This window comes from Salmo trutta, chromosome 18, assembly GCF_901001165.1.
Source record: "Salmo trutta chromosome 18, fSalTru1.1, whole genome shotgun sequence".
NCBI classification, from domain to species: Eukaryota; Metazoa; Chordata; class Actinopteri; order Salmoniformes; family Salmonidae; genus Salmo; species Salmo trutta.
In genome coordinates, this window is record NC_042974.1 from 6,841,024 (window position 1) to 6,868,976 (window position 27,953).

Below are 27,953 nucleotides of genomic sequence, written 5' to 3' on the forward strand. Positions count from 1 at the left end.
TTAGGCTTGACTCAAGACATTTCAGCATTTTACTTTTGGACATTATCGGGTATTGTGTGTAGGCCAGTGACACAATCCGTTTTAAATTCGTTGTAAAACAACATGTGGAGAAAGTCAAGGAGTGTGAATACGTTGAAGGCACAGTATGGAACCTGGATGTCTGCTGTGTACAACTACGTAGGTTTATTTTTGAACCATTCCCAAAAATAATTTCCTCCTGTGAGGAAAATTGTATTCTAATCTTATAGGACTTTAGTTTTTAATGTCACCACCCATTGGTCACCCCTTCTCTTCTGGTAAAAGGACTAATGAGGCGATATGTGAGTTTACAAAAGCCTGGGTAATTAGTTATCATAGTGAAACTTTAACCATCGCTGTGCTCCTTTGGCATTGTTGTTGTCTTTTTGGTTATGGGTCGGACCCCAGTAAGACTAGCTGTCGACTAATGAGGATCCTAATGAATAAAACAAATCTAATCAATCTCCCTGCTGTCACAATTCATACACTTATCAAGATCTAAGAATAGAGATGTTTCAGATTATTGCTCATTCAGTTGAGTTAACCTGCTCTTTCCCTACTCTATTCATCAGCATATATGGCACCTGAGGTCATTACGAGGGCAAAGGGCGAAGGTCACGGGCGAGCAGCTGACATCTGGAGTTTGGGATGTGTCCTCATCGAGATGGTGACTGGGAAGGTAAGTGCTCGCTCAAGGGGAGGATTGAGCAGACATTTAACCACAATGGTGTTCATACAATTCATCTGGTTCTAGCATTTCTACTGCTGCTACTACTACCACCACCTAGCATTACCATTACCACACTAGCTACTACTAAACTACCACTATTCAGTACTACTATTATTCACACTACTATAATTATTCACCACTACTACTATTTTACTAATTATTATTCACTACCACTACCACTGTTATTCACTACTACTATTAACCACCTACGACTTTTCTACTAGTATTATTATTCACTACTTTCACCACCTAACACTAGCTACTTATTATTCACAACTTTCACCACCTACGACTTATTATTCACTACTACTATTCACCACCTACGACTTATTATTCACTACTACTATTCACCACCTACGACTTATTTTCTACTAGTTTTTATTCACTACTTTCACCACCTATGACTAGTCACTACCACCTAACACTAGCTACTTACTATTCACTACTACTTTCACCACCTATGACTACTAGCATTCACTACTACTCATTCACTACTACTACTGCTACTACTACTACTACTACTACTACTAACAACTTTCACCACCTATGACTACTACTACTCACCACCTACTACTTATTTATTATTGCTGATACTTATTTATTATTACTACTACTACTTTACTACTTATTTACTACTTATTTATTAATACTACTACTAATTTATTACTACTACTAATTTATTACTACTACTTATTTATTACTACTACTACTTATTTATTACTACTACTACTTATTTATTACTACTACTACTACTTATTTATTACTACTACTACTACTTATTTATTACTACTACTACTACTTATTTATTACTACTACTACTACTACTTATTTATTACTTACTTATTTATTACTACTACTACTACTTATTTATTACTTATTTATTTATTACTACTACTACTTATTTATTACTTATTTATTTATTACTACTACTTATTTATTACTTATTTATTTATTACTTATTTATTTTACTTATTTATTACTACTACTTATTTACTACTACTACTACGTATTTATTACTACGTATTATTATTACTACTACGTATTATTATTACTACTACTACTAGTTTACTATTGCCACTAATTTATTACTACTACTTATTTATTACCATTCACCACCTGACTTACTTTCTACTAGTTATTACTCACTACTACTACCACCTAACACTAGTTATTCACTACCTATGACTTTTCTACTAGTATTATTCACTTTCACCACCAATTCACTACTACTATTCTACTAATTATTATTATTCACTACTCTTATGATTTACTACTACTACTCGTTACTACAGTAACGTTATTATTCACTATTCCTACTGTGAATGCTTCAGAGTATAATTAGTTTGTACAATGTATTCAAGGTTGTTTAAAATTTGAGCCTGATTTGAGTCTACTCCCTCACCAATCCTCTCTCTCTGTCCCTCTCCAACCCTCTAAATGTCTGTTTTGTTTGTAGGCTATACTGATTGAGGAAGTGTTGTAATCTAAACCCTGTTCACGTCTGAGGTTGAGTGTTTAGAAAGGTCTCCAGACTGATCGTTGTGTCCTTTCTGTCCTCCTCCCCTCTCCCACCATGCAGAGGCCATGGCACGAGTATGAGCACAACTTCCAGATCATGTACAAGGTGGGTATGGGCCACAAGCCCCCCATCCCAGAGAAGCTGTCCACCGAGGGGAAGGATTTCCTGGGTCACTGTCTAGAGAGCGAGCCCAAACGACGCTGGACCGCCAGTACCCTGCTAGACCACCCCTTCGTCAAGGTCTAACACTTTCTATTTTGCGAGATGTTCACTGCAAGGGTAGACTTTATGCTGGCAGTCATATTGTGTTCTAACTAGATTCAATGTGAAGATCACAAGTCTAATTGAGAGATCCTCTCCTGTCTTTCAATCCCAGGTTTGCACGGATGAAGAGTGAGGGGGAACTGACACCGCTGCTCCCACGTTTACAAACTATAGCACTACTGTTCATGTTGGCCAGAGACAGAAAGACGAGGGTCTTGTGAACACAGGAAATTATGACTGCAGGCATATAGAGCTAAACTGAGGAACTTTATTAAGACATAATTTCCGATGGACGACTAAACTGGATCACTTGGATCGTGTTCCTTACAAACCAGGCGGAAGGAAACTGACTGCAACAGGGAGAGACACTACCTGTTGAAAAACGTTTTGCTACAGTGTGCCCTAATGACCCTGTAGTAGAGGTCATATGTCCTGTATATACTGTAATAATAGGATTGGTTCATTGGATCCTTCCTTGTATAAACAATATTGTAAAGCTTAGGTAATAAGTATAGCCACATCTTGTTCTCTCACTGGTGAAGATGAGATGGAAGAAATTTAAAAACAAAAGCTATGGCACTTTAAATAAATACATTTGTTTCCCTCCTTTCAGTGAGTGTACTAGGGACAGTTGAGATCTAAGTTCACTGCAGACATTTGGGCCTTGTTCAGTAGGCAAATGTTGTTACATTGCAGCTAGAAATGTTTGTTTTACATAACATATCCGAATGTGCCTCAGGTTTGGTCGAGGCAGTGGTCTTGCCTTCAGTCGTTTGAGGTGGAGTGTCATTGCACAGAAGCCGGGAATGCTGTACCTACAGTGCCATCTGTAATTATAGGGACAAAACATTTATTTTTGCCTTTATACTTCAAAAACTTTTTATTTTAAATCAAACAATGACTGAGGGTGTTATCATCCATGTCAGGTGAACCGTTTCCAAATTACAGCACTTTCTGGACATTAGTCCCACCCATTTTAGGGGACCAAAGTATTGGGACAAATTCACTTATGTATAGTAAAATAAATGAAGTTTTTGGTCCCATATTCATAGCACTACATCAAGCGTGTGACCAAACTTATTGGATAATCTTGAATGAGTGAAAGTTCACCACACAAATATCATACCAACCTCTCGTGATGGTGAGACGCTTGTGCTGTGACCGCACTCATCATTATCCGTAATCATGGTAGCGTTCAAAGTATTTTTTACAATAAAAGTGACTCCAAAATGACACCGGCTTGTTGTAGTCCTTGTGTGCTATAAATATGGGACTAAATACTGACTACTTTAATAAACAAGTGAATTTGTCCCAATACTTTTCATTCCCTAAAATGGGGGGCGGGGACTATGTACAAAAGGTGCTGTATTTCTAAATGGTTCACCCGATATGGATGAAAATACCCTCACATTAAAGCTGACAGTCTGCACTTTAACCTCAGTCATTGTTTGATTTTGAGTCCATAAGAAAAAATGCTTCTAATTACAGAGGACACTGTATGAGAAACTATTTCCACCCATACATTAAATTAACAAAGGCTGTGGGGAAGAGTCTAGGAAGGAAAGAAAGTTTATTAGTTGGATTTGTTTTAAAATAGTTGATTTTGCCTTGCTGAGGCTAGGATCCCATTTTTACAGTTGGAGATAAAGTTTATGTCCCAACTGGCACCCTATTCCCTAATATAGTGCGCCATTTGGGATGTAGAGGATATGGGCAGCACTGATTGGTTGACAGTCAGACAGGTGTGTTCCGATTGGAGAGCCATGGAACTGAAGCATATCCAACCGAGGAGAGAGAAAGGTCCGATCTCACTCCCTGCTGCTGAATGCACACACACTTTCTGGTCCTCTTAGTGTTTGCTATGTACAAACAATATTAAATCTTTTTTTTAAGAAATGCTGTGAGATTAATTTGTCATGTCCTAGATTCATCAAACATAACATGGTAATGTTTACACAGGATCTTAAAATAGAAGGGATTGCACGTACACACTGCAGAAACTAAAGCCAGCATCAACCTGTGAAGTGGGCTTATCTGGTACTTTAGTTTATTACAGAATCTCATATGTGCAAAAAAGTTATACATTTTGAATTGAGTCCATTCATCAATTTTAGTGCATTTAACGTCACAACACACTTGTCATACATGTTGGTGTATGGCAAGGACAAAGACAGGGATGCATGTGCTGAACCTACAGTGCATTTGGAAAGTATTTAGACGCCTTGACTTTTTCCACATTGTTACGTTAACCTTATTCTAAACTGGATGGAGAAAAAAATCTCACAATAGCCCATAATGACAAATTGAAAACATATCTTATTTACATAAGGATTCAGACCTTTTGCCATGAGACTCAATTGAGTTCAGGTGCATCCTGTTTCCACAACTTGATTGAAGTCCACCTGTGGTAAATTAAATTGGTTGGACATGATTTGGAAAGGCACACCCCTGTCTATATAAAGTCCCACAGTTGACTGTGCAAAAACCGAGTCATGAGGTCGAAGGAATTGTCTGTAGAGCTCCGAGACAGGATTGTGTCGAGGCACAGATCTGGGGAAGGGTACCAAAACATTACTGCAGCATTGAAGGTCCCCAAGAACACATTGGCCTCCATTCTTAAATGGAAGAAGTTTGGAACCACCAAGACTCTTCCTAGAGCTGGCCACCCGGCCAAACTGACCAATCGGAGGAGAAGGGCATTGGTCAGGGAGGTGACCAAGAACCCGATGGTCACTCTGACAGAGCTCCAGAGTTCCTCTGTGGAGATTGGGAAAGTTGTCCTTCTGGGAAAGTTGTCCTTCTGGGAAAGTTGTCCTTCTGGAAGGTTAACTATCTCTGCAGCACTCTACCAATCAGGCCTTTATGGTAGAGTGGCCAGACGGAAGCCGCTCCTCAGTAAAAGGCACATGACAACCCGCTTAGAGTTTGCCAAAAGGCACCTAAAGACTGACCATGAGAAGCAAGATAACTCTTTGGCCTGAATGCCAAGCGTCACATCTGGAGGAAACCTGGCACCATCCCTACGGTGAAGCATGGTGGTGGCAGCATCTTGCTATTGGGATGTTTTTCCAGCGGCAGGGACTGGAAGACTAGTCAGGATCGAGGGAAAGATTAACGAAGAACCTCAGACTGGGGCGAAGGTTCACCTTCCAACAGGACAATGACCCTAAGCACACAACCAAGACAACGCAGGAGTGGCTGCGAGACAAGTCTGAGTGGCCCAGACTTGAACCCGATCGAACATCTCTGGAGAGACCTGAAAACAGCTGCGCAGCGACGCTCCCCATCCAACCTGACAGAGCTTGAGAGGATCTGCAGATAAGAATGGGAGAAACTCTCCAAATACAGGTGTGCCAAGCTTGTAGAGTCATACCCAAGACTCGAGGCTAATCGCCTCAAGGTTAACAAATTACAGAGTAAAGGGTCTGAAGATTTGTAATTATTTTTTCCCCAAAAATTCTTAACCTGTTTTTGCTTTGTCATTATGGGGTGTTGTGTGTAGATTGAGGGGGAAAACGATTTAATCAATTTTAGATTAAGGCTGTAATGTAACAATCTGGAAAAAGTCAAGGGGTCTAAATACTTTGAATGCACAGTATGCTTGTAGGTGCAGTATCTTCATGTATTGGCAAGAGTAAGACTGCTGAAGCACCTTCCACCCTTCTTGTCGTACTTGAGTTGAATGCAATGCCATCTCTGACCAGCAACATTCTTTCTTTGGAATGAGTTATCTGCTGGAGGTGAACTGTGCTGTAGGGATCAGATTGGTAATGTGAGTGGTCCCTGGGAGCTGGAAGGATCTTGCAGTTGTAAGGCCATCTCAGTTAAGTGGGACCCCATAGCTGGAGCTTCTCTTAATCTCAGTCTGTCCAATCATCCAGCGCACACCAACTGACACTGAGAATGGAAAGGAAAGGGATGAACATACTGTATGCTGAGGCTCTTATTATGAAGTCTGTGGTTACAGTATCCAGTGGAAATGTTTGACCAACTTTTTCAACAGTATTTGTGCTAACACTATCGTGTAAGCGATACCAACCAATGGCATTACAGGCATGCTCATGCGATATTATTCAGTACTTTCCAAGAGGAAGGAACAATCTGTTCTTGCTGTTGATCACTTAAAAAATATTTTGTAAACAATGGATAAGATACTAACAAAGACCTTTTAGCAAGAGTTAGTCACAAAGCGGCCCTGGTTGAAGGCGAGTTTAGTCACGAAAAAGATAACATGGGGCTTGCAGTTGTACGACGCCTCCTGGCGGCCATGTTGGAAGACCACCGCATTCATTATTCTGACAACAGCCGAGTGGCTACCCCAAACGGCATAAGTGCATAAAACTAGTTAATTCATCACCACATTCATTTTCTGTAGTAACAAGGCAGCAAAGACAACGGGGGGGGAAAATTTTTTTACAGATTCGCCGCAATCATGAAACACCGTTAGTGACATGGTTGAGAGACGTCTCAAGAACTGTCAGAAAAGTGAGGAAACCATCAAGACCTCAATCCAGACAGCTGTCAGTAACAGGTCTGCTACTGTACGATCATTTCATCACTGGTAAATCAAGTCTGAGTTTCGAGTTTAGCTGTTAACACTAAATTAAACAATTAGAGTGCAAGCTAGCGGTTAGCACGTGTCACCTGAGTTTAACATTTTGGGGAAGCCATTTATCACCATAAAAATGCACCTTTATAACAAAGGATTGCATGCCTCATCGCATTTGCAGACTAATGTAAGCCTAATATTCCTAATGTGATGTAGATTGGATAGAACATTTAGGCTAATAAAACGCACAGTGGCATAGGTTTATAGGCCATATCAGAGACGTTTCCTTCGTACGGGATTTTATTTAATTAACGAGGTAGGCCAGTTGAGAACAAGTTCTCGTTGACAACAGCGACCTGGCCAAGATAAAACAAAGCAGTGCGACACATGGGATAAACAATCGTACAGTCAATAACACAATAGAAAAATCTGTATACAGTATGTGCAAATGGGTTGAGGTGGTAAGGTGGCCTTTGATATGCAATTCGACTACACATGATTGCCCATACGAAAAAAAAAAAAAGTATGCTGTAAATACTGCGTCAAATACCACAGCCGACTGCAGTTGCAGTTTTGAAACTGCTGTAATCTTTTTTTGTAAGGGTGGATAAATTAGCAGAATTTTTTAATACGATGGTAGCCTAGGCCTACTCTAACACTGACAACAGATGAATAAAAACGACCTTGTCTTCAATGCAACCATGTAACCAGCTTTTGTCAAAAGTTATTTTTTGTTGCATTTATAGCCAACCATAACCTTCTGCCTAAATTCTAATCTGCTACGAAATGTCATGACGTTAATTTGACAATAGCTGGATCCCTTCTATAGTCTGGAGGTCATTGTTGTTAAAAAAAAAAACACAAAACATTCTGCTTTTGATTATTCATAAGAGGGATGGACATTACAGGGCAAAGGCCTCAATGTGATAAGACAACCTGCTGTGTGACTGACTGTTCCAGCCCAACAATAGATTAATTCATTCAGGTGTTTGTCATAATGATTCAAACACAACCAAACAATCAAGAGCCCTGATGGTATAGGTGACCTGAAGAAGTGATAGTCTAACATCAGGTGTCCTTTTCATATGTTTATGTACTGTAGGTTCACCAGCTGACCTCAATACACCCATGTGGATGGGATTCCCACTGAAGATGAGAAATGCTGCAGCATCAGTTTCTACTACATTTTCCAGATATGAAAAGGAGACAACCATCTCATATAATTGAGGGTTGTCATATGCTGTGGTCAATCTGAATGAGTCTGTTGTGCCATTTGAGTAGAGCACCTTCACATCATGACAAAAGTGCCTCCTTAAACCATATGAATATATCAACTGTAATGTGCAACATGTAAAAGACTTGTTGATATATACAGTTTAATAGGATATTGTCTGGGTGAAATGAAACATTGTCTCTCTGCTGAGACTAGCCCCATTGAATAAAAGTATTTCTTATAGCCCAACTTTTATTTCTTTACAATTTAAACACATTTCACATAGACGTTGTGGTAGTCTTAGGCTAACCATCTTCATTATCAGTGGCACTCAGATGTTCTGGGAGAAAAGTATCTGGCATTGGACTTGGTAGTTGTGTTTTAAGCTAATGATCGCATTTCACTACAAGGGTTGGATTTGAACCAACGCATGTACAAAATCCAGTATAATGATTAGCCTCATACCATTGTCTACTGGTATGGTTTTTAAAATTGAGAACATATAGCTGAACAATATGTAAACAGTGTGTGAGTTAAGCTATTCTCTGCTTCAGATGCAATGTCAAGGGGTGCATAGCAAATGCCCATAAGACTAATGCCATCATACTGTAGGCCTGTGGTTCCAAACTCCGGTCCTTGAGTACCCCCAACAGTACATTTTTATTGTAGCCCCAGACAAACACCTGATTCAACTTGTCAACTAATCATCAGGCCCTCTGAGTTGAATCAGGTTTGTTTATCCTGGGCTACAACAATGTGTGCTGTTGTGGGGAACTGGAGGACTGGAGTTGGGAACCACTGCTGTAGGTCTATGGCTGCATTGGTGTTGCATTCCATTATCAGCTGCAAAATGGGTCACATGGCCGATATCCTGAAATTGTGACAATCAAATATAACTAATTGGAGAGCTTATGACTGAACAAAAAGGTAATGTTCAATTGAGAATACAACAGAATTGTGTTCTGTGATTAATCAACAATAGTTAAGCTAATTAAAACAAGTTTAAAACACTTACCTTACTTGTACAGTTTGAAATTATATGAAAGTGTTGATTCTTTGAAGATTACTTACTAAAATGTCAAACCTTTACAGGTAAGTTATAAGTTAACTAAAATAATGCCAGGTGAAAAAAAAAAAACCACCTCCACTGCAATGGAGGTTGGTGGCACTTTAATTGGGGAGAACAGGCTCATGGTAATGGCTGCAGTTTAATGGTATCAAGTACACCAAACACATGGTTTCCATGTGTTTGATGCCATTCCATTCGCTCAGTTCCAGCCATTATGAGCCGTTCGCCCCTCCATTGCTCCCTGATCTACAGTGGGGAGCACACTTGATTAACTACTTAGGTTTGATACGTTGAATCAGGTGTGTTAGTACTGGAACAGAAATATGCACCCCCAGCAGGGTTGGCCTGCTCCAGTTGTAAAATGTTTATACATCGTGTCACTTTTAACCTATTTTTGCTAACACTCTAGGTACACATAATCCATGGCATACAAGGATGTACCCTTACTCTCTTGGGACATTCATCTGCAGACGGATCCATAGCGCTCTGTAGCTGAGGACAGAAAACATCAAAGAAACGGGCTTCATTGTACAACAGCACTGAATATTATGTTGAAATATCTCTGTCCTTTGTTTCTCGCTCGGGACTCGAACTAGAGAATAGTTTCATGAGGTCCTCCCACAAAAGGTACTTGCCCTATCCAGAGTAGCCTTCTCTGACAGCTGGAACAGCTAGCTAATCCTTTCACCCTCTATGGCTGTTAGCTAGCAAACTGGTGAAATTTAATTCACGCAGCTAGCTACAAAGTATTTAATGTTAGCCTGCACACTAAGTTTCTGTAGCAAACTAGCTAGCTAATAATAGTTTTTGATCATTTTCAAAATATATTGACTTACTGCCTCTTTTCTGGGTCCTTAGAAAAACGAAATAAAGGGCAATCTTCCCAAAGTTTTGTGGTAGCAAAACGCAGCTAGCCATGTAGACAACTGAAGGACTTCCAACATGGCGCTTGGTGCGTTTTCTAGGTGATTTGTGATGCAACTGCAAGCCCTCTATAGTGAGCTTGAATCATCTTGGCCGGCTCCATTAAAATTGTCTCAAGGGCCGAATTTGGTTCGGGGGCCACTAGTTGATGACCTCTGAAATATATACCAATAAGACCAACCTGCAGAGCAGAAGGCCACTGTGGCCAGTAGGGTGAGAATAGACCCAGAGTTGACCAGCTGGACCAGGAGGAGGTACAGAGGGTATAGGAGAAGGCAGGTCCAGCCTATCCAGTTGATCAGGGCCCAGGGCCCACGTGGAAGGGCAACTACAGGGCCAGGGAAACACCCTGTCTGGCTGTAATCCTCCTGGAACTGGTCCTAGAAGCACAATACATGAGCACATCAGTAACCTAACAAACAGGAGCATAGTCCATTGGCTTCACAGCCATAACCACAAGAAAGTGGGAAGGGAGGGGTTCAAAGTCCTTAAAGCTGTCAATTTGTATATCTGATATAGTATGTCAATATCATGTCTTTTTGTGGATCTCTAATGCAGTGCAATTTAGTACTAATCTAATGGGCCAAGGGTACATTTTACAGATAGTGCAAGTGCTGCTACCATGTGGTGTTGCTGCCTTGCTATGTTGTGGTTTTAGGTCTCCCTTTATGTAGTGTTGTGATGCGTGTTTTGTCCTCTATTTTTAATCCCAGGCCCCCGTCCCCGCAGGAGGCCTTTTGCCAGGCCGTCAGTGTAAATAATAATGTGTTCTTAACTGACTTGCCTATTTAAATAGAATAAAAATACATTGATGAAAGTGTTTGGGTCGTAACTTGGTTAAATAATATTTTCTTGAAAATTGACCATTTTAACATTGTCTCCAAGAGCACATGTTCAACTTCATAAAAAAAACAAGTTCATCTCGAGGTTAAATAAAATGTTTTATATAGTGTGCCAAAGTGCCGAATAAAGTAACAGGGTTGACGATTTCTTCTTAAAAATCAGCCATAAATCCACGTGACGGGGGAATGGAAACTTTTGTGCAACAGAGTGGCAATTGAATGCAAGCTTCACAAAATTGTTTTAATTGTTAAAACATTTCAAGCCTGTCTATGGGTAACAGGGTTGATGTGTTATGCTCAACCTGCTCAGTTTCCCACCACAAAATGGCCAAAAAGAGTAGAATCAGCTTTAACGCTATGATTTCACTATTCAATGTTCAATGGAAAACATTAACTTGGATTTCTTTATTTTTTTTAAGGAATAGTTTCATCATATTAAAGCAAGAGTTCAGTTCACTTAACAGGGTTGACCTTAAAATGAAGGACAGATGTAAATGCTGAATTTTGGCACTTTAGCAAGCCTTTAATATTAAAAATCAGATTTACTGAATTTCGCCATGCAGTCTATATTAAAGGGCACTTAATTTAAGAAAACATGCTTTTATAATCCAATATTGGTGCACAATTTCCATTTAAAATATCAAAGGGACGCAAGAGGCACTTTTTGTGGAATGACCTGGCAATTTACATAATATAAAGTGTAAATTAAGCGAGTTTGAGCTTTTAGCTTTGCCCTTGGTGCTTACTGCACTCCAAAGAACTGGCTGTTCAAAAAATAAAGTTGATCTAATCTAAGCCAGATGCATGACACTATAATAATAAAATGAATCAAACTAACAGGGGCAAAGGGGCCATTTTATCAGAAAGAGTTTGGTGCAATGTTTGTGAATTAATCATTGGGGACAGAACAAAGTTATGTGAAGAGTAGGTATTGACATTAAACTAATTTAAATGGAGAGTTTTAGCTTTGTCCTTGTTTTTATTCCTTTAATAGTGAACAAATAGTTGCAAACTCTACACCTTGTGCAAATGCTTAGTTAGTAAATCTGGTCTATAGTGTGATCCCTCTCCTCAATTATAACACTACCTTCTCCTGGTAGAGTTTGTGAAGCCAGGCAGAACATTCAGCCTCATCTTCTGGTACGGACTCCAGAGGGATTCTCCTAGAAACAGGGAGGCATAAGAGACAGGGAGCAGAAGAGACAGGGAGGCTTTCAGCTGTCCAATTCAATTCCATAGAAATGTATGGTCCATTAAAATACACTGAACAAAATATAAACGCAACAAGTGTTGTCCCCATGTTTCATGAGCTGAAATAAAAAGATCCCAGAAATGTTCCAATTAGCACAAAAAGCTTATTTCTCTAAAATGTTGAACACATTTGGTTACATCCCTGTTAGTGAGCATTTCTCCTTTGCAAAGATAATCCATCCACTTGACAGGTGTGGCATATCAAGAAGCTGATTAACAGCATCATTATTACATAGGTGCACCTTGTGCTGGGGACAATAAAAGTCCACTAAAATGTGCACACACAATTCAACAGATCTCAAGTTGAAGGAGAGTGCAATTGGCATGATTACTGCCGGAATGTCCACCAAAGCTGTTGCCAGAGAATTTAATGTTTATTTCTCTACCATAAGCCGACTGCAATGTCGTTTTAGAGAATTTGGCAGTACGTCCAACTGGCCTCACAACCCCAGACCACATGTATGGCGTCGTGTGGGCAAGTGGTTTGCTGATGTCAACGTTATGAACGGAGTGCCCCATGGTGACGGTGGGGTTATGGCATGGACAGGCATAAGCTACGGACAACGAACACATTTTTTTTTTAATATCGATGGCAATTTGAATGCACAGAGATACCGTGATGAGATCCTGAGGCCCATTGTCGTGCCATTCATCTGCCGCCATCCCCTCATGTTTCAGTACGATACTTATTTTTTTTTAATTACCTTTATTTAACTAGGCAAATCGGTTAAGACCAAATTCTTATTTACAATGACAGCCTAGGAACAGTGGGTTAACTGCCTTGTTCAGGGGCAGAACGACAGATTTTTTACCTTGTCAGCTCAGGGATTCAATCTAGCAACTTTTCGGTTACTGGACCAACACTCTAACCACTAGGCTACCTGCCGCCCCAACGCACGGGTCCATGTCGCAAGTATCTGTACACAATTCCTGGAAGCTGAAAATGTCCCAATTCTTCCATGGCCTGCATACTCACCAGACATGTCACCTATTGAGCATGTTTGGGATGCTCTGGATCTGCATGTATAACATCGTTTTCCAGTTCCCGCCAATATCCAGCAACTTCGCACAGCCAGATCAACTCTATGCAAAGGAGATGTGTCTGGCTGCATGAGGCAAATGGTGGGCACACCAAATACTGACTGGGTTTCTGAACCATGCCCCTACCTCTAAGGTATCTGTGATCAACAGCTTCATATCTGTGTTCCCAGTCATGTGAAATCCATAGATTAGGGCATAATGAATTTATTTCAATTGACTGATTTCCTCATATAAGCTGTAAGTCAGTAAAATCTTTGAAATTGTTGAATGTTACGTTTATATTTTTGTTCAGTATAAGTCCAATAAGCCAATATAAGGGCCTTGAGATCAGTGAGTTTAGCCTCTAACCAATGGCCGTCCCAGGTTCCACTCACAGCCCAGCTTGCGATAGAAAATGCAGGCTGAAATTAATTATTATATACCTTATGTATAAATCTGGATGATATTTTTTCCCATTGATAACTCCCAGCAAGGTTGGTGTTTCGTTGTTTCTGAAATTTAGTGTACAACAGTACACCGCAGCAACTGAAGGGGTTACAGAGACAAAAACATGAAGTTGTCAAAAGTTTATTGGCATCAGTCTTGATCCAAAATAATGCGGAGATACACAATCATGAGTCATGACATGTGTAGCATTTGGTCATTCTGGAGCTCCCCAGGGTTCCATACCTGTCCCTCTGAGGTTCTGGACGGCTACCCAGAAGCCCTTGGTCCTGGGCAAGAGGTGGTGTTTGAGTTTAGGCAGGCCTTTCTTCTCTGCCACCTCCATACTGATCTGATGCTTCTCCTCTGTGAAGCGTGTTCCCTCACAGTGGAGCAGGAACTGGCACACAGAGAGTCACTGTAGTGTCACTGCTGTGTTTTGACTGACCAACCAACCTTCATACTCAGGTTTACAAGGTGAGTATCATTATATTCTCACGTTATCCTTCCTAGACTTGTGACATTGTATTGATCGACACAATCAATATTCTCTTCTAAATGAACAATCATACTGCATACGCATGTTTACATAGGGGCAAAGAAAGTTTGGAATACGGAGTTTGAAAAGACCTGTTACATCCTCTCATGAACTATACATGCCCAGTCAACGTTTGACTATTAATTGTCATTATTGATTGATTGTGTTCAAGGCTCACCCAGAAGTTCTCGGGGTAATCCCGTAGGTTCTGAAGGCTCTGGACAAAGCTCCTCTTATCCTCCTCCCACTTCCTCTTAATAAACACCATCTCCAGGAAGTACCACATCCAGCCAATCACAGGCAGGTATGACAACTCTTTCTTGGCTAAACATTTGGAGGCCTGGAAAGGGAAAGATTATTCAAACACATTAACAACTTCTGAAAATCGTAGTCTTTATGCAATTCCTTGCTTCCCACCTTCTTCTCGACGGTATTGGAGGACAAGTTCCAAGGTCCCTCCCATTGGACTTTCTTCTCCACTGCGTTTTGAGAAGGAGATAACGAGAGAGGATGCGAGGAATCTAAGACAGATGAATTGAGAAAAATCCCTGTTCTCTTACCCCAAGGACTCCGAATCTGTCACAGAAGGTCCAGCCACACAGAAAGTCTATTTCAAAGTTGTGGTTAAGGACGACGATGGCGTTCTCTTTGCCGTAGATTTGGTAGTTCGCTGGGTCTGTGTAGAAAGTTACTTCAGTGCCAGACCACCACTCTAGGAGAGCCACAGACTCTGGGGAACACACAACATAACATTAACATACCACAGCATAACCTAGCAGAGCGTAAATAATAGACCACTATCAGCAGCTACAGTAACTTTATATTTCAGTTATTGCACGACGTTAGAGAGAGTATAGCCCCTGCAGCATCAGTTAAGTGAAACAATAGTGAAAGAGAGCGATATCCTACTCACGGCTGGTGAGGGAGTATCCCAGTTTACAGTTGATCCGCCGGGCCAGCTGCTTGTTGATTGGCCAGAGGGGCAGAGTGCAGATCTGTAATAGGTTGACCAGGAGACCGCTGACCAAGAACCCATAGCAGATGATCAGGTGACACAAGAACTGGCCCTTCAACCACTGTACCAGACCCATCTACAGGGGAGGAAATGAGAGGAGTTTATTAGGCATAAAATATATAGTTGATGCACAGCAGGTGACATAGGAACCACTGCACCAGCCCCATCTTTCCATTGGAAGCTAGACCCTGTTGGTATGAAAACAACAGAAATGACTAGTGCTTAAAAATCTGACCACACCTTCCCTTCTGTGCTGATTGGAAAATGACTTGACAGGTGAAAATAAGCTCATCATTCAGCTGGCCAGTTCTTTCAGATCAGAGGACAGATCTTTGAGACAGCGCCAGACATTTTGGTCATTTAGCAGATGCTCTTATCCAGAGCGATTTACAGGACCAATTAGGATTAAGCACAGACTGATTTTTCACCTAGTTGGCTCTGGGATTTAAAACCAGTGACCTTTTGGTTATTGGCCCAACACTCTTAACCGCTGCCACAGACAGATCCAATCTCGTACAAACATCCAATATCCTGAACAACATACAATAGCCAAGTGTGAAAGATGAATACGCATCAATGAGAGAACTTGTAGTTAGCAGTACAGGTCTTACTCATTAAACAAGCAGGATCACCTGAAGCATGCACAGAACAATGTAAACATGCAGGAGCTGGCCTACTATGTTCTGCCTGCATGCATTTACATCATGTGCGCATGCTTCTGGAGACAGAAATATGAACACACTACCAGGGTTTTGAAAAGTCTGATTAATAATACTTTCCTGTGGATATTTTGTCTGAAATTCCCAAAGGGTATGAGGACCAACCACACAGAAAACCAGTTGAGCAGGGTTCCCCAACTGGCTGACCAAATTTGGCCTGCGGATGGTTTTATTTGGCCCCCCCAAGTTTTCTGAGCAAAAACATTTAATAATTGTGTGTGTGGGATTTTCATTGTTGGACATTTTTTATTTATTTTATTTATTTCACCTTTATTTAACCAGGTAGGCAAGTTGAGAACAAGTTCTCATTTACAATTGCGACCTGGCCAAGATAAAGCAAAGCAGTTCGACAACATACAAAAACACAGAGTTACACATGGAGTAAAACAACATACAATCAATGATGCAGTAGAAAAAAATAAGACTATATACAATGTGAGCAAATGATGTGAGATAATGGAGGTAAAGGCAAAAAATTGCCATGGTGGCAAAGTAAATAAAGTATGGCAAGAAAAAACACTGGAATGGTAGATTTGTAGTTTGAAGAAAGTTAAAAGTTAAAATATAAATAATATGGTGCAAAGGAGCAAAATAAATAAAATAAATAAATACAGTAGGGGAAAAGGTAGTAGTTTGGGCTCAATTAAAGATGGGCTATGTACAGGTGCAGAGATCTGTGAGCTGCTCTGACAGCTGGTGCTTAAAGCTAGTGAGGGAGATAAGTGTTTCCAGTTTTAGAGATTTTTGTAGTTCGTTCCAAAACATAGGACATAGGACAACCCCCCCCCCCCAGAAAAATCAGCTCCAAGGGATTAAGTTAAGAAATCTGTTCCCAAGTATAGAGAGATTTGACGTGATCATATGCAAATGAAGCAAGCTTTGAAATGATATTATAGTCAAACATTATATCCGTTTGGGTTTCTCGCAGTCAATTTGCAGTCTACAAATGATTTTTAATTATGCGCCGGCCCCCCGACCATCCGCTCAAGAAAAAAAAAAAAGTATATAATTTTTTTTAAATTTTTTATTTTTTTTAAATCAACCCACGGCTTAATCTAGTTGATGATCACTGTGGTGGAGTAAGTTCAAATATTATTTTATTCAACATTCTGTCTTGTACAGGTCCTGAAAGGAACATTTCCAAATAGTTGAACTGCTATATATTATAGACGTGAATTGCGAAAGCTAATTTAAAGTCGGGCAAAGTTCACCCCACCCTTGCTCCAGAACAGTGGGAACTACCCTTATGACTCATCTCTCTCCCTCTCCTGACCTCCCCCTGACCGAGGCTGACCTCCCCCTGACCGAGGCTGACAAAGTGAAGCGCTCTCTGCCCGCCAAAGAGCTGGCTGTTCAAAAATAAATTCAGCCATTCTTCAATTACACTTTTTCTTCTCTCGCTCTATACAGCCGGGACCGAAGGAGAAGTCATTGAGGTTAACTACGATCCATAAAGATTGACGACATACTCCTACTAGAATCAGGACATAAACCGTCTTGGTTCCAAAAGTAAATGTTTGATAGGAGCTTCTTGTTCATGTAGAATGATCACAAGCACTCACTGTGTCAAACCTGTTCACTGCATAAGAACTGTGAATAGGAATCTTCCTATAGAAAGGTAACAATTCCTTGTATAATATATGGTAGCATTGGAAATAGTTGATAGTCCGCAGAACTCACTCCGTTTCACCTCCTAGCTGCTCAACAGGGCACGTCTAGGCAGACAACTGTTTTTGCAAGTACACATGGTCTGACTGCTATCTGATGACTATACAGAGTTGTGTACATATTACCTCAACTAGTCTTTAGCCTCGTTAATGTTATGCTGCTCTTATATTACTTAACTTATTTTTTCTTAAAACTGCATTGTTGGTTAAGGGCTTGTAAGTAAGCATTTCACTGTAAAGTTGTACTCGGCATGTGAAAAATACCATTTTATTTGATGACACCCTGCTAGGTTACACTCTGGGAACTACTACAGTATATACCAATAGTAGACTGGCCCTACTGCACCACACCACAATACAATCTACTATGGAGGAATTTACCTCAGGGGAGTGGTTGTGTACAGTAGCAAATCAAACCTCCAGTGGCGACCCGTCATTCAGGGCAGAGCCCCACATTTTTAGCATACACATAAAATGTTTTATTTTTTTGGTGTGGGCTTGCCTGTTTTGCATGTTATTTTGGCATTAATACATGTTACATATCAGTTTGCAAATAATGTAAAAAATATATTGAGTTAATAAAGCCTCATACAAACATGGTCCCTTTTGTTTTATTGAGTAAGGCAGCTTCAAAATGCAGGCGTTTCAGCCTAGCTCAGTGTTCTGTCACTCATGGGGACACTACGTCACCACCAAGTCTAAGGTTAGAGCTAGAAAAGTCAAGCCCCTTGGGTGCTGCCATAGAGTTACATTAGAAGTCCCTATCAAAGAAAGCTCAAGGTCATTGGCCACAGATAAAAATATACATATTTTTTTACCTTTATTTAACAAGGCAAGTCAGTTAAGAACAAATTCTTATTTTCAATGACAGCCTAGGAACAGTGGGTTAACTGCCTTGTTCAGGGGCAGAACGACAGATTTGTACCTTCTCAGCAAGGGGATTCGATCTTGCAACCTTTTGGTTACTAGTCCAACACTCTAACCACTAGGTCAACAGTAGCTTTGATTGGACTGATGTCAAGATCATACTTTCAAAATCTTCGCTAGCAGTCATCATGAATCAAGTCGACAATCTTTTATTTATTTCACCTTTATTTAACCAGGTAAGCTAGTTGAGACCCAGTTCTCATTTACAACTGCGACCTGGCCAAGATAAAGCAAAGCGACACAGACAGAGTTACACATAGAATAAACAAACATACAGTCAATAATAGAATAGAAAAAGTATATATACAGTGTGTGCAAATGAGGTAGGATAAGGGAGGCAAGGCAATAAATAGGCCATAGTGGCAAAATATACTGCTCAAAAAAATAAAGGGAACACTTAAACAACACAATGTAACTCCAAGTCAATCACACTTCTGTGAAATCAAACTGTCCACTTAGGAAGCAACACTGATTGACAATAAATTTCACATGCTGTTGTGCAAATGGAATAGACAACAGGTGGAAATTATAGGCAATTAGCAAGACACCCCCAATAAAGGAGTGGTTCTGCAGGTGGTAACCACAGACCACTTCTCAGTTCCTATGCTTCCTGGCTGATGTTTTGGTCACTTTTGAATGCTGGCGGTGCGTTCACTCTAGTGGTAGCATGAGACGGAGTCTACAACCCACACAAGTGGCTCAGGTAGTGCAGCTCATCCAGGATGGCACATCAATGCGAGCTGTGGCAAGAAGGTTTGCTGTGTCTGTCAGCGTAGTGTCCAGAGCATGGAGGCGCTACCAGGAGACAGGCCAGTACATCAGGAGACGTGGAGGAGGCCGTAGGAGGGCAACAACCCAGCAGCAGGACCGCTACCTCCGCCTTTGTGCAAGGAGGAGCAGGAGAAGCACTGCCAGAGCCCTGCAAAATGACCTCCAGCAGGCCACAAATGTGCATGTGTCTGCTCAAACGGTCAGAAACAGACTCCATGAGGGTGGTATGAGGGCCCGACGAGCCACAGGTGGGGGTTGTGCTTACAGCCCAACACCGTGCAGGACGTTTGGCATTTGCCAGAGAACACCAAGATTGGCAAATTCGCCACTGGCGCCCTGTGCTCTTCACAGATGAAAGCAGGTTCACACTGAGCACATGTGACAGACGTGACAGAGTCTGGAGACGCCGTGGAGAACGTTCTGCTGCCTGCAACATCCTCCAGCATGACCGGTTTGGCGGTGGGTCAGTCATGGTGTGGGGTGGCATTTCTTTGGGGGGCCGCACAGCCCTCCATGTGCTCGCCAGGGGTAGCCTGACTGCCATTAGGTACCGAGATGAGATCCTCAGACCCCTTGTGAGACCATATGCTGGTGCGGTTGGTCCTGGGTTCCTCCTAATGCAAGACAATGCTAAACCTCATGTGGCTGGAGTGTGTCAGCAGTTCCTGCAAGAGGAAGGCATTGATGCTATGGACTGGCCCGCCCGTTCCCCAGACCTGAATCCAATTGAGCACATCTGGGACATCATGTCTCGCTCCATCCACCAACGCCACGTTGCACCACAGACTGTCCAGGAGTTGGCGGATGCTTTAGTCCAGGTCTGGGAGGAGATCCCTCAGGAGACCATCCGCCCACCTCATCAGGAGCATGCCCAGGCGTTGTAGGGAGGTCATACAGGCACATGGAGGCCACACACACTACTGAGGCTCATTTTGACTTGTTTTAAGGACATTACATCAAAGTTGGATCAGCCTGTAGTGTGGTTTTCCACTTTAATTTTGAGTGTGACTCCAAATCCAGACCTCCATGGGTTGATAAATTGGATTTCCATTGATTATTTTTGTGTGATTTTGTTGTCAGCACATTCAACTATGTAAAGAAAAAAGTATTTAATAAGATTTTCATTCATTCAGATCTAGGATGTGTTATTTTAGTGTTCCCTTTATTTTTTTGAGCAGTGTAGATACAATATAGCAATTAAACACTGGAGTGATAGATGTGCAGAAGATGAGTGTGCAAGTAGAGATACTGGGGTGCAAAGGAGCAAAATAAATAACAGTATGGGGATGAGGTAGTTGGATGTGCCATTTACATATGGGCTATGTACAGGTGCAATGATCTGTGAGCTGCTCTGACAGCTGGTGCTTAAAGCTAGTGAGGGAGATATGAGTCTCCAGCTTCAGTGATTTTTGCAGTTCGTTCCAGTCATTGGCAGCAGAGAACTGGAAGGAAAGACGACCAAGGGAGGAATTGGCTTTGGGGGTGACCAGTGAAATATACCTGCTGGAGTGTGTGCTACGGGTGGGTGCTGCTATGGTGACCAGTGAGCGGAGATAAGACGGGGCTTTACCTAGCAAAGACTTGTAGATGACCTGGAGCCAGTAGGTTTGGCGACGAATATGAAGCGAGGGCCAGCCAACGAGAGCATTCAGGTTGCAGTGGTGGGTAGTATATGGGGCTTTGGTGACAAAATGGATGGCACTGTGATAGCAAATTGGAAGCAGTCTGAGTAGTGTGTTGGAGGCTATTTTGTAAATGACGTCGCCGAAGTCAAGGATCGGTAGGATAGTGCGTTTTACAAGGGCATGTTTGGCAGCATGAGTGAAGGATGCTTTGTTGCGAAATAGGAAGCTGATTCTAGACTTAATTCTGGATTGGAGATGCTTAATGCGAGTCTGGAAGGAGAGTTTACAGTCTAACCAGACACCTAGGTATTTGTCCACATATTCTAAGTCAGAACCGTCCAAAGTAGTGATGCAGGACAGGTGGGCAGCGATCGGTTGAAGAGCATGCATTTAGTTTTACTTGCATTTAAGAGCAGTTGGAGGCCACGGAAAGAGAGTTATGGCATTGAAGCTCGTCTGGAGGTTAGTTAACACAGTGTCCAAAGAAGGGCCAGAAGTATACAGAATGTTGTCGTCTGCGTAGAGGTGGATCAGAGAATCACCAGCAGCAAGAGCGACATCCTTGATGTATACAGAGAAAAGAGTCGGCCCGAGAATTGAACCCTGTGGCACCCCCATAGAGACTACCAGAGGTCCGGACAACAGGCCCTCCGATTTGACACACTCAACTCTATCAGAGAAGTAGTTGGTAAACCAGGCGAGGCAATCATTTGAGAAACCAAAGCTGTTTAGCCAATAAGAATGTGGTGATTGACAGAGTCGAAAGTCTTGGCCAGTTCGATGAATACAGCTGTACAGTATTGTCTCTTATCAATGGTGGTTATGATATTGTTTAGAACCTTGAGCGTGGCTGAGGTGCACCCATGACCAGCTCGGAAACCAGATTGCATAGAGGAGAAGGTACGGTGGGATTTGAAATGGTTGGTGATCTGTTTGTTAACTTGGCTTTCGAAGACCTTGGAAAGGCAGGGTAGGATAGATATAGGTCTGTAGCAGTTTGGGTCTAGAGTGTCTCCCCCTTTGAAGAGGGGGATGACCGCGGCTTTCCAATCTTTGGGGATCTCAGACGATACGAAAGGAAGGTTGAACAGGCTAGTAATAGGGGTCGCAACAATTTTAGAAAGATAGGGTCCAGATTGTCTAGCCTGGCTGATTTGTAGGCGTCCAGATTTTGCAGCTCTTTCAGAACATCAGCTATCTGGATTTGGGTGAAGGAGAAGCTGGGGGAGGATTGGGCAAGCTGCTGTGGGGGGTGCAGAGCTGTTGACCGGCGTAGGGGTAGCCAGGTGGAAAGCATGGCATGCCATAGAAGAATGCTTAATTATCATGGATTTTATCGGTGTTTCCTAGCCTCAGTGCAGTGGGCAGCTGGGAGGAGGTGCTCTTATTCTCCATGGACTTTACAGTGTCCCAGAACTTTTTGGAGTTTGTGCTACAGGACGCAAATTTCTCTTTGAAAAAGTTAACCTTTGCGTTCCTAACTGCATGTGTATATTGGTTCCTAACTTCCCTGAAAAGTTGCATATTGCGGGGGCTATTTGATGCTAATGCATTACGTCACCGGATGTTTTTGTACTGGTCAAGGGCAGTCAAGTCTGAAGTGAACCAAGGACTATATCTGTTCCTGGTTCTACATTTTTTGAATGGGGCATGCTTATTTAAGATTGTGAGGAAAGCACTTTTAAAGAATAACCAGGCATCTTCTACTGACAGAATTATATCAATATCAGATTGATTAGGTCAATTAGAAAGGCCTGCTCACTGAAGTGTTTTAGGGAGCGTTTGACAGTGATGAGGGGTGATCGTTTGACCGCAGACCAATTACGAACGCAGGCAATGAGGCAGTGATCGCTGAGATCCAGGTTGAAGACAGCAGAGGTGTATTTGGAGGGCAGGTTGGTTAGGATGACATCTATGAGGGTGCCCGAGTTTATGGATTTGGGGTTGTACCTGGTAGGTTCATTGATCATTTGTGTGAGATTGAGGGCATCAAGCTTAGATTGTAGGATTGCCGGGGTGTTAAGCATGTCCCAGTTTAGGTCACCAAACAGCACGAGCTCTGAAGATAGATGGGAGGCAATCAATTCACATGGTGTCCAGGGCACAGCTGGGGGCAGAAGGTGGTCTATAGCATGCGGCAACGGTGACAGACTTGTTTCTGGAAAGGTGGATTTTTAAAAGTAGAAGCTCAAATTGTTTGGGCACAGACCTGGATAGAAAGACAGAACACTGCAGGCTAACTCCACCCCCTCTGGCAGTTCTATCTTGTCAGAAAATGTTATAGATAGGGATGGACATTTCAGGGTTTTTGGTGGTCTTTCTAAGCCAGGTTTCAGACACTGCTAGGACATCCAGGTTGGCAGAGTGTGCTATAAAACAAGTGAATAAAACAAACTTAGGGAGGAGGCTTCTAATGTTAACATGCATGAAACCAAGGGTTTTACGGTTACAGAAGTCAACAAATGAGAGCACCTGGGTAATGGGAGTGGCGCTAGGCACTGCAGGGCCTGGATTAGCCTCTACATCACCAGAGGAACAGAGGAGGAGTAGGATAAAGGTACGGCTAAACGCTATAAGAACTGGTCGTCTAGTATGTTCGGAACAGAGTGTAAAAGGAGCAGGTTTCTGGGCACGGTAGAATAGATTCAAGGCATAATGTACAAACAAAGGTATGGTAGGATGTGAATACAGTGGAGGTAAACCTATGCATTGAGTGACGATGAGAGAGATATTGTCTCTAGAAATCTACTGGCAAATCCTTGTCATATGAAGAGAAATAATGAAGAGAAATTATAGATCGATCAAAACCTGATACATTTTATCTGCCATTGGACAAACATTACACAACAATTTGGAAATCGCAAATTCAACAATGAGTGGTTTGGAAGTATCATTGGCTAACTGCAAGCATTGCAAAGCAATCATTAGCCTGATATTCAGTGGAGTGGCTGTGTGGTCCCAAGTCTAAGATTAAGGGTCTCTTTTCCTAGTTTAAAATTATAAAAAAAAAAACATTCAACATTGGCCATTCTGTCAATGAAGCAGGATTTGTGCCGCGCTCAAAACTTAACTCGCAACTGCAAAATCTGACTTTAGTGAGTTCAAGACAACTGGGAACTCAGGGAAAAACGAGCTACGACTGGGAAAATAAGTTTTGAACTTTCATCCAACTCGGAATTGTAAATCCGGAACTCGGGCCTCTTTCTAGAGCGACAACCTGAAACTCACTGACGTCATCATGAGTCAAGCTTTATTTTTCCAGAGTTCCCAGTTGTCTTGAAAGCACCATAAATCCAGCGAATGCCAGACTTTGATGACAACATTTACCCACGAAGGACCTTCCTGTTGACGTGAGCACATCACAACAAGGTTAGTCCAAAAATGTATTGTATGCGGCTGCATAAATGATGTAATATGCCAGGGAGATGTGTACACTGTAGCTAAGAAAGTAACACTAAGTGCATGTTGGGCGACTAACGGCTTTCTACACATGTGCCTCACCTTAATAATTTGGTCAATTTTTTTATTTAACCTTTAACTAGGTAAGTCAGTTAAGAACAAATTCTTATTTAAAATGATGGCCTACACCGGCCAAACCTTGACAACGCTGGCCCAATTGTGTGCCGCCCTATGGGACTCCAAATCACGGCCGGTTGTGATACAGCCTGGATTCGAACCAGAGTGTCTGTAGTGACGCCTCTAGCACGGAGATGCAGTGCCTTAGACCGCTGCGCCACTTGGGAGCCCATATTTTCATCTCTTAAATTTCGCCTACTGTTCCGACTTACTAGTGCACATGTTGCCTTTAACCGGTTTTTGAGAAATGTAATTAGCGAATATTGTAAGAGCCTTCCATTGTCTGCTTATAGGCCCCCTTTATTTATCCTACGGTTCTGACTTGGTGTACAGGGAGAACACTGTAAGAACGGCCCATGTTCTGAATTCTGTCGCTGTACATTTCAAAGTGCTGAACAAATAATTATATTACTACGTCCGTCCTAGCTCGCTCATTAATGTCTTAATCGAAGTTACGGATTGCCTCTTATCCGCTAGTCGTCCCATTATGCCATAGTTTGTACATCTCAATTGTCAGTAGAAACCACATTTGTTTAAGCAAGTCAGCCATATCAGCTGTTTTTTTTTAAAGGCAGTAAATGAGGATGAATGAACTGTTTCGCTGCCAGACAAGGCTCCGCTGATAGCCAGGTGTAGCAGTGGTAAGATGTTGGGACTGCTGTTGGGACTGCTGTTGGGACAGCTTTATGTAGGCCCTAACAGTTTGTGGGCACGGTTTGTCACCGTTATAGTGCAATTAATGTATTGTGGCTTTGCTGGCATGCATCCCACATGTATTTTTTTTTGCCCACCAAGATTTACATGCTAAAATCACCACTGCAAATCTCACCTATGCTTTTAGGAAGCATCAGGAAGGGAGAGGAAAATAGTTTTGCGTGCTCATAAACAATACATGTCTACAATTCAGTCTCATGGAGTTATACACTGAGTGTACAAAACATTAAGAACACCAGCTCTTTCCATGACAGACTGACCAGGTGAAAGCTATGATCCCTTATTGATGTCACTTTTTAAATTCACTTCAAATCAGTGTAGATGAAGGGGAGGAGACAGGTTAAATGATTTTTAAACCTTGAGACATGGATTGTGCATCTGTGCCATTCAGAGGATGAATGGGTATGACAAAATATTGAAGTGCCTTAAAACAGGGTAGAGTAGTAGGTGTGTCAAGAACTGCAACGCTGCTGGGTTTTCCACACACACACACACAAACACACACACACACACACACACACACGTTTCCTGTGTGTGTCAAGAATGGTCCACCACCCAAAGGACAACCAGCCAACTGTGGGAAGCATTGGAGTCAACATGGGCCAGCATCCCTGTGGAACACTTGAAACCTTGTAGAGCCCATGCCCTGACAAATTGAGGGGGGGTGCAACTTAATATTACAAAGGTGTTCCTAAAGTTTGTAACCTGAAGCTACAATGTTTTTTTTCTACAGATGATTCTAAGCAAATGCATCCTATGACATCTTCATGTCAAATAGCTCTTGGTTTCTATCTGCAGGGCAATGACATTTCATTAGAGCAAAATTACTTTTAAAAAATGAAATTCATTTCAAACTATAGGCAAAATTATTCATCCCCTCCACAGGTTATTTTGGTGATGATAACATTAATCTCATAAATGATATACTTCAAAGTCTTCCAGACTATGGCTTTAATTGTAATCAATAATCTTACCAAGGACTCTTCCAAATAGGACTCTTCCAAATAGTCTAGTTGTATTATAATAACAATACAGGAGTAGCCTAATATGACAGAGTGGGGGGAAAAAAACACATTTAGATAATAATAAATAATCAAAGTTTGTTACAGTACCTACCTTGTCCGTTGTCCCTGGCTTTGGTTCCTTTCTGGCAGCGATAAAGCTGTCCAGACACTGACGGAAATGTTGTCTCCAAACTGTCTGTCTGCAAGCTTGATCAGAATGAGCATTGAGGAACGGACCAAAAGTGTTTGAGAGATGTCCTTATGTCCCCAAACTAACTCCTTCAATCTAATTATAGGAACACCCGCCGCCAGAAACCCCACCTGACAACACGCCACTTTTATTTGGCGTTTTCTCAATTGGTCAAAGTTCGCCTCTCCGGTTTCAAAAGGAGACGAGGAGAGGACGGAGGAGAGGACGCGAGTAATCGAGAAAATTCAATATGATTCTCCGCATTCGGGGGGGTTGCATTGGGTTCGCCTACCCTACGTGTTTATTACAGCTGATGTGAGGAAATCCCTCTTGTATTTGCTCGCTGCTGCTGTGTAAAAAGTGTAGAAAGAAGAAACTTCTCGTGCGAAAACAATAGGCAGGGTTTATAACTTTGCCACTTGCCCAGAGAATGACAACCCAAACAATATAGCGCCACTGCTGAACTTTCTGTCTCAACTTTCTATTTCATTATTTGGCCTGTAGCTTCCTCTACTGTCTGATTAAGTGTATTGCATTAATGAAGCGTTTCCTACGTAGCTGTGTGTACTAGGGCTAGGCTTCTACAGTATTTGATCTGCCTATGAAATTTAGTAATAGTGTGTTAGTTGACTGCTTCTCTATGTAGCATTCACATGTTATATTACCGTTGGACTTATTTAGAAAACCTTCTAGAACAGGGGCTGACAGCAGAGTGATGGTATGCCTACAGCCTCTCCCTCCATAGTTATTTCCTTGAATGAAGATATCTACATTTAGTGAACCTAGGTTATTTCTCTCTCATTGTTCCAAAAGTAGAAGCCACGGTCTCATACAAGGCATCTAATAGTGGCATCTGAGAGAGCATGAAGAGAGAAGGCTAGATGCCCTGGCCTTGGAATCAAAAAACATCCTCATGAGAGCCAGTAGAGGGTACTAGAGATTTATTAAACAGAAGTTCCTAGAGGTATCCTCAGCCCCAGTTCACAGAGGTTCCTAGAGGTGTCCTCAGCCCCAGTTCACAGAGGTTCCTAGAGGTGTCCTCAGCCCCAGTTCACAGGGGTTCCTAGAGGTGTCCTCAGCCCCAGTTCACAGAGGTTCCTAGAGGTGTCCTCAGCCCCAGTTCACAGAGGTTCCTAGAGGTGTCCTCAGCCCCAGTTCACAGAGGTTCCTAGAGGTGTCCTCAGCCCCAGTTCACAGAGGTTCCTAGAGGTGTCCTCAGCCCCAGTTCACAGAGGTTCCTAGAGGTGTCCTCAGCCCCAGTTCACAGAGGTTCCTAGAGGTATCCTCAGCCCCAGTTCACAGAGGTTCCTAGAGGTATCCTCAGCCCCAGTTCACAGAGGTTCCTCGAGGTATCCTCAGCCCCA

General features: G+C 41.9%; 2 protein-coding genes across 6 annotated transcripts in view; one reads left to right on the forward strand and one right to left on the reverse strand.

The window, feature by feature from the left end:
- Positions 1-4,427, forward strand: part of LOC115152798 (mitogen-activated protein kinase kinase kinase 4) — a 61,049-nt gene extending 56,622 nt beyond the window's left edge. For all 4 annotated transcript variants that reach the window (XM_029697603.1, XM_029697605.1, XM_029697604.1 and 1 more), the window contains 3 exons: positions 591-697; positions 2,328-2,507; positions 2,644-4,427. In XM_029697603.1, the coding sequence (XP_029553463.1) occupies positions 591-697; positions 2,328-2,507; positions 2,644-2,664 (308 nt within the window). In that variant the 3' untranslated portion in view covers positions 2,665-4,427. The remainder of the gene's footprint in view (positions 1-590; positions 698-2,327; positions 2,508-2,643) is intronic.
- A 1,387-nt stretch (positions 4,428-5,814) lies between these two features.
- LOC115152799 (1-acyl-sn-glycerol-3-phosphate acyltransferase delta) lies at positions 5,815-26,745 on the reverse strand. 2 transcript variants are annotated; one of them, XM_029697607.1, is made up of 9 exons: positions 26,512-26,745; positions 15,295-15,472; positions 14,942-15,111; positions 14,560-14,721; positions 14,090-14,243; positions 13,843-13,945; positions 12,216-12,291; positions 10,468-10,666; positions 5,815-6,428 (listed from the first exon to the last, which is right to left on the reverse strand). In XM_029697607.1, exons 2-9 carry the CDS (start codon positions 15,470-15,472, stop codon positions 6,352-6,354), a joined length of 1,119 nt encoding a protein of 372 aa, XP_029553467.1. In that variant the 5' UTR covers positions 26,512-26,745; the 3' UTR covers positions 5,815-6,351. The 2 variants fall into 2 exon arrangements, with proteins under 2 accessions (XP_029553467.1, XP_029553468.1); XM_029697608.1 differs by having other exon boundaries at positions 26,508-26,745.
- Positions 26,746-27,953: the final 1,208 nt, after the last annotated feature.

Coding starts and splice junctions, on each gene's coding strand:
- LOC115152799 (XM_029697607.1), bottom strand. CDS start 15,472: ATGGGTCTGGTACAGTGGTTGAAGGGCCAGTTCTTGTGTCACCTGATC. Junction 14,244..14,559: donor ATTACCCCGAGAACTTCTGG/GTGAGCCTTGAA, acceptor TCTGTGTGCCAG/TTCCTGCTCCACTGTGAGGG. Junction 10,667..12,215: donor ACAAACTCTACCAGGAGAAG/GTAGTGTTATAA, acceptor TTGTGCTTCTAG/GACCAGTTCCAGGAGGATTA.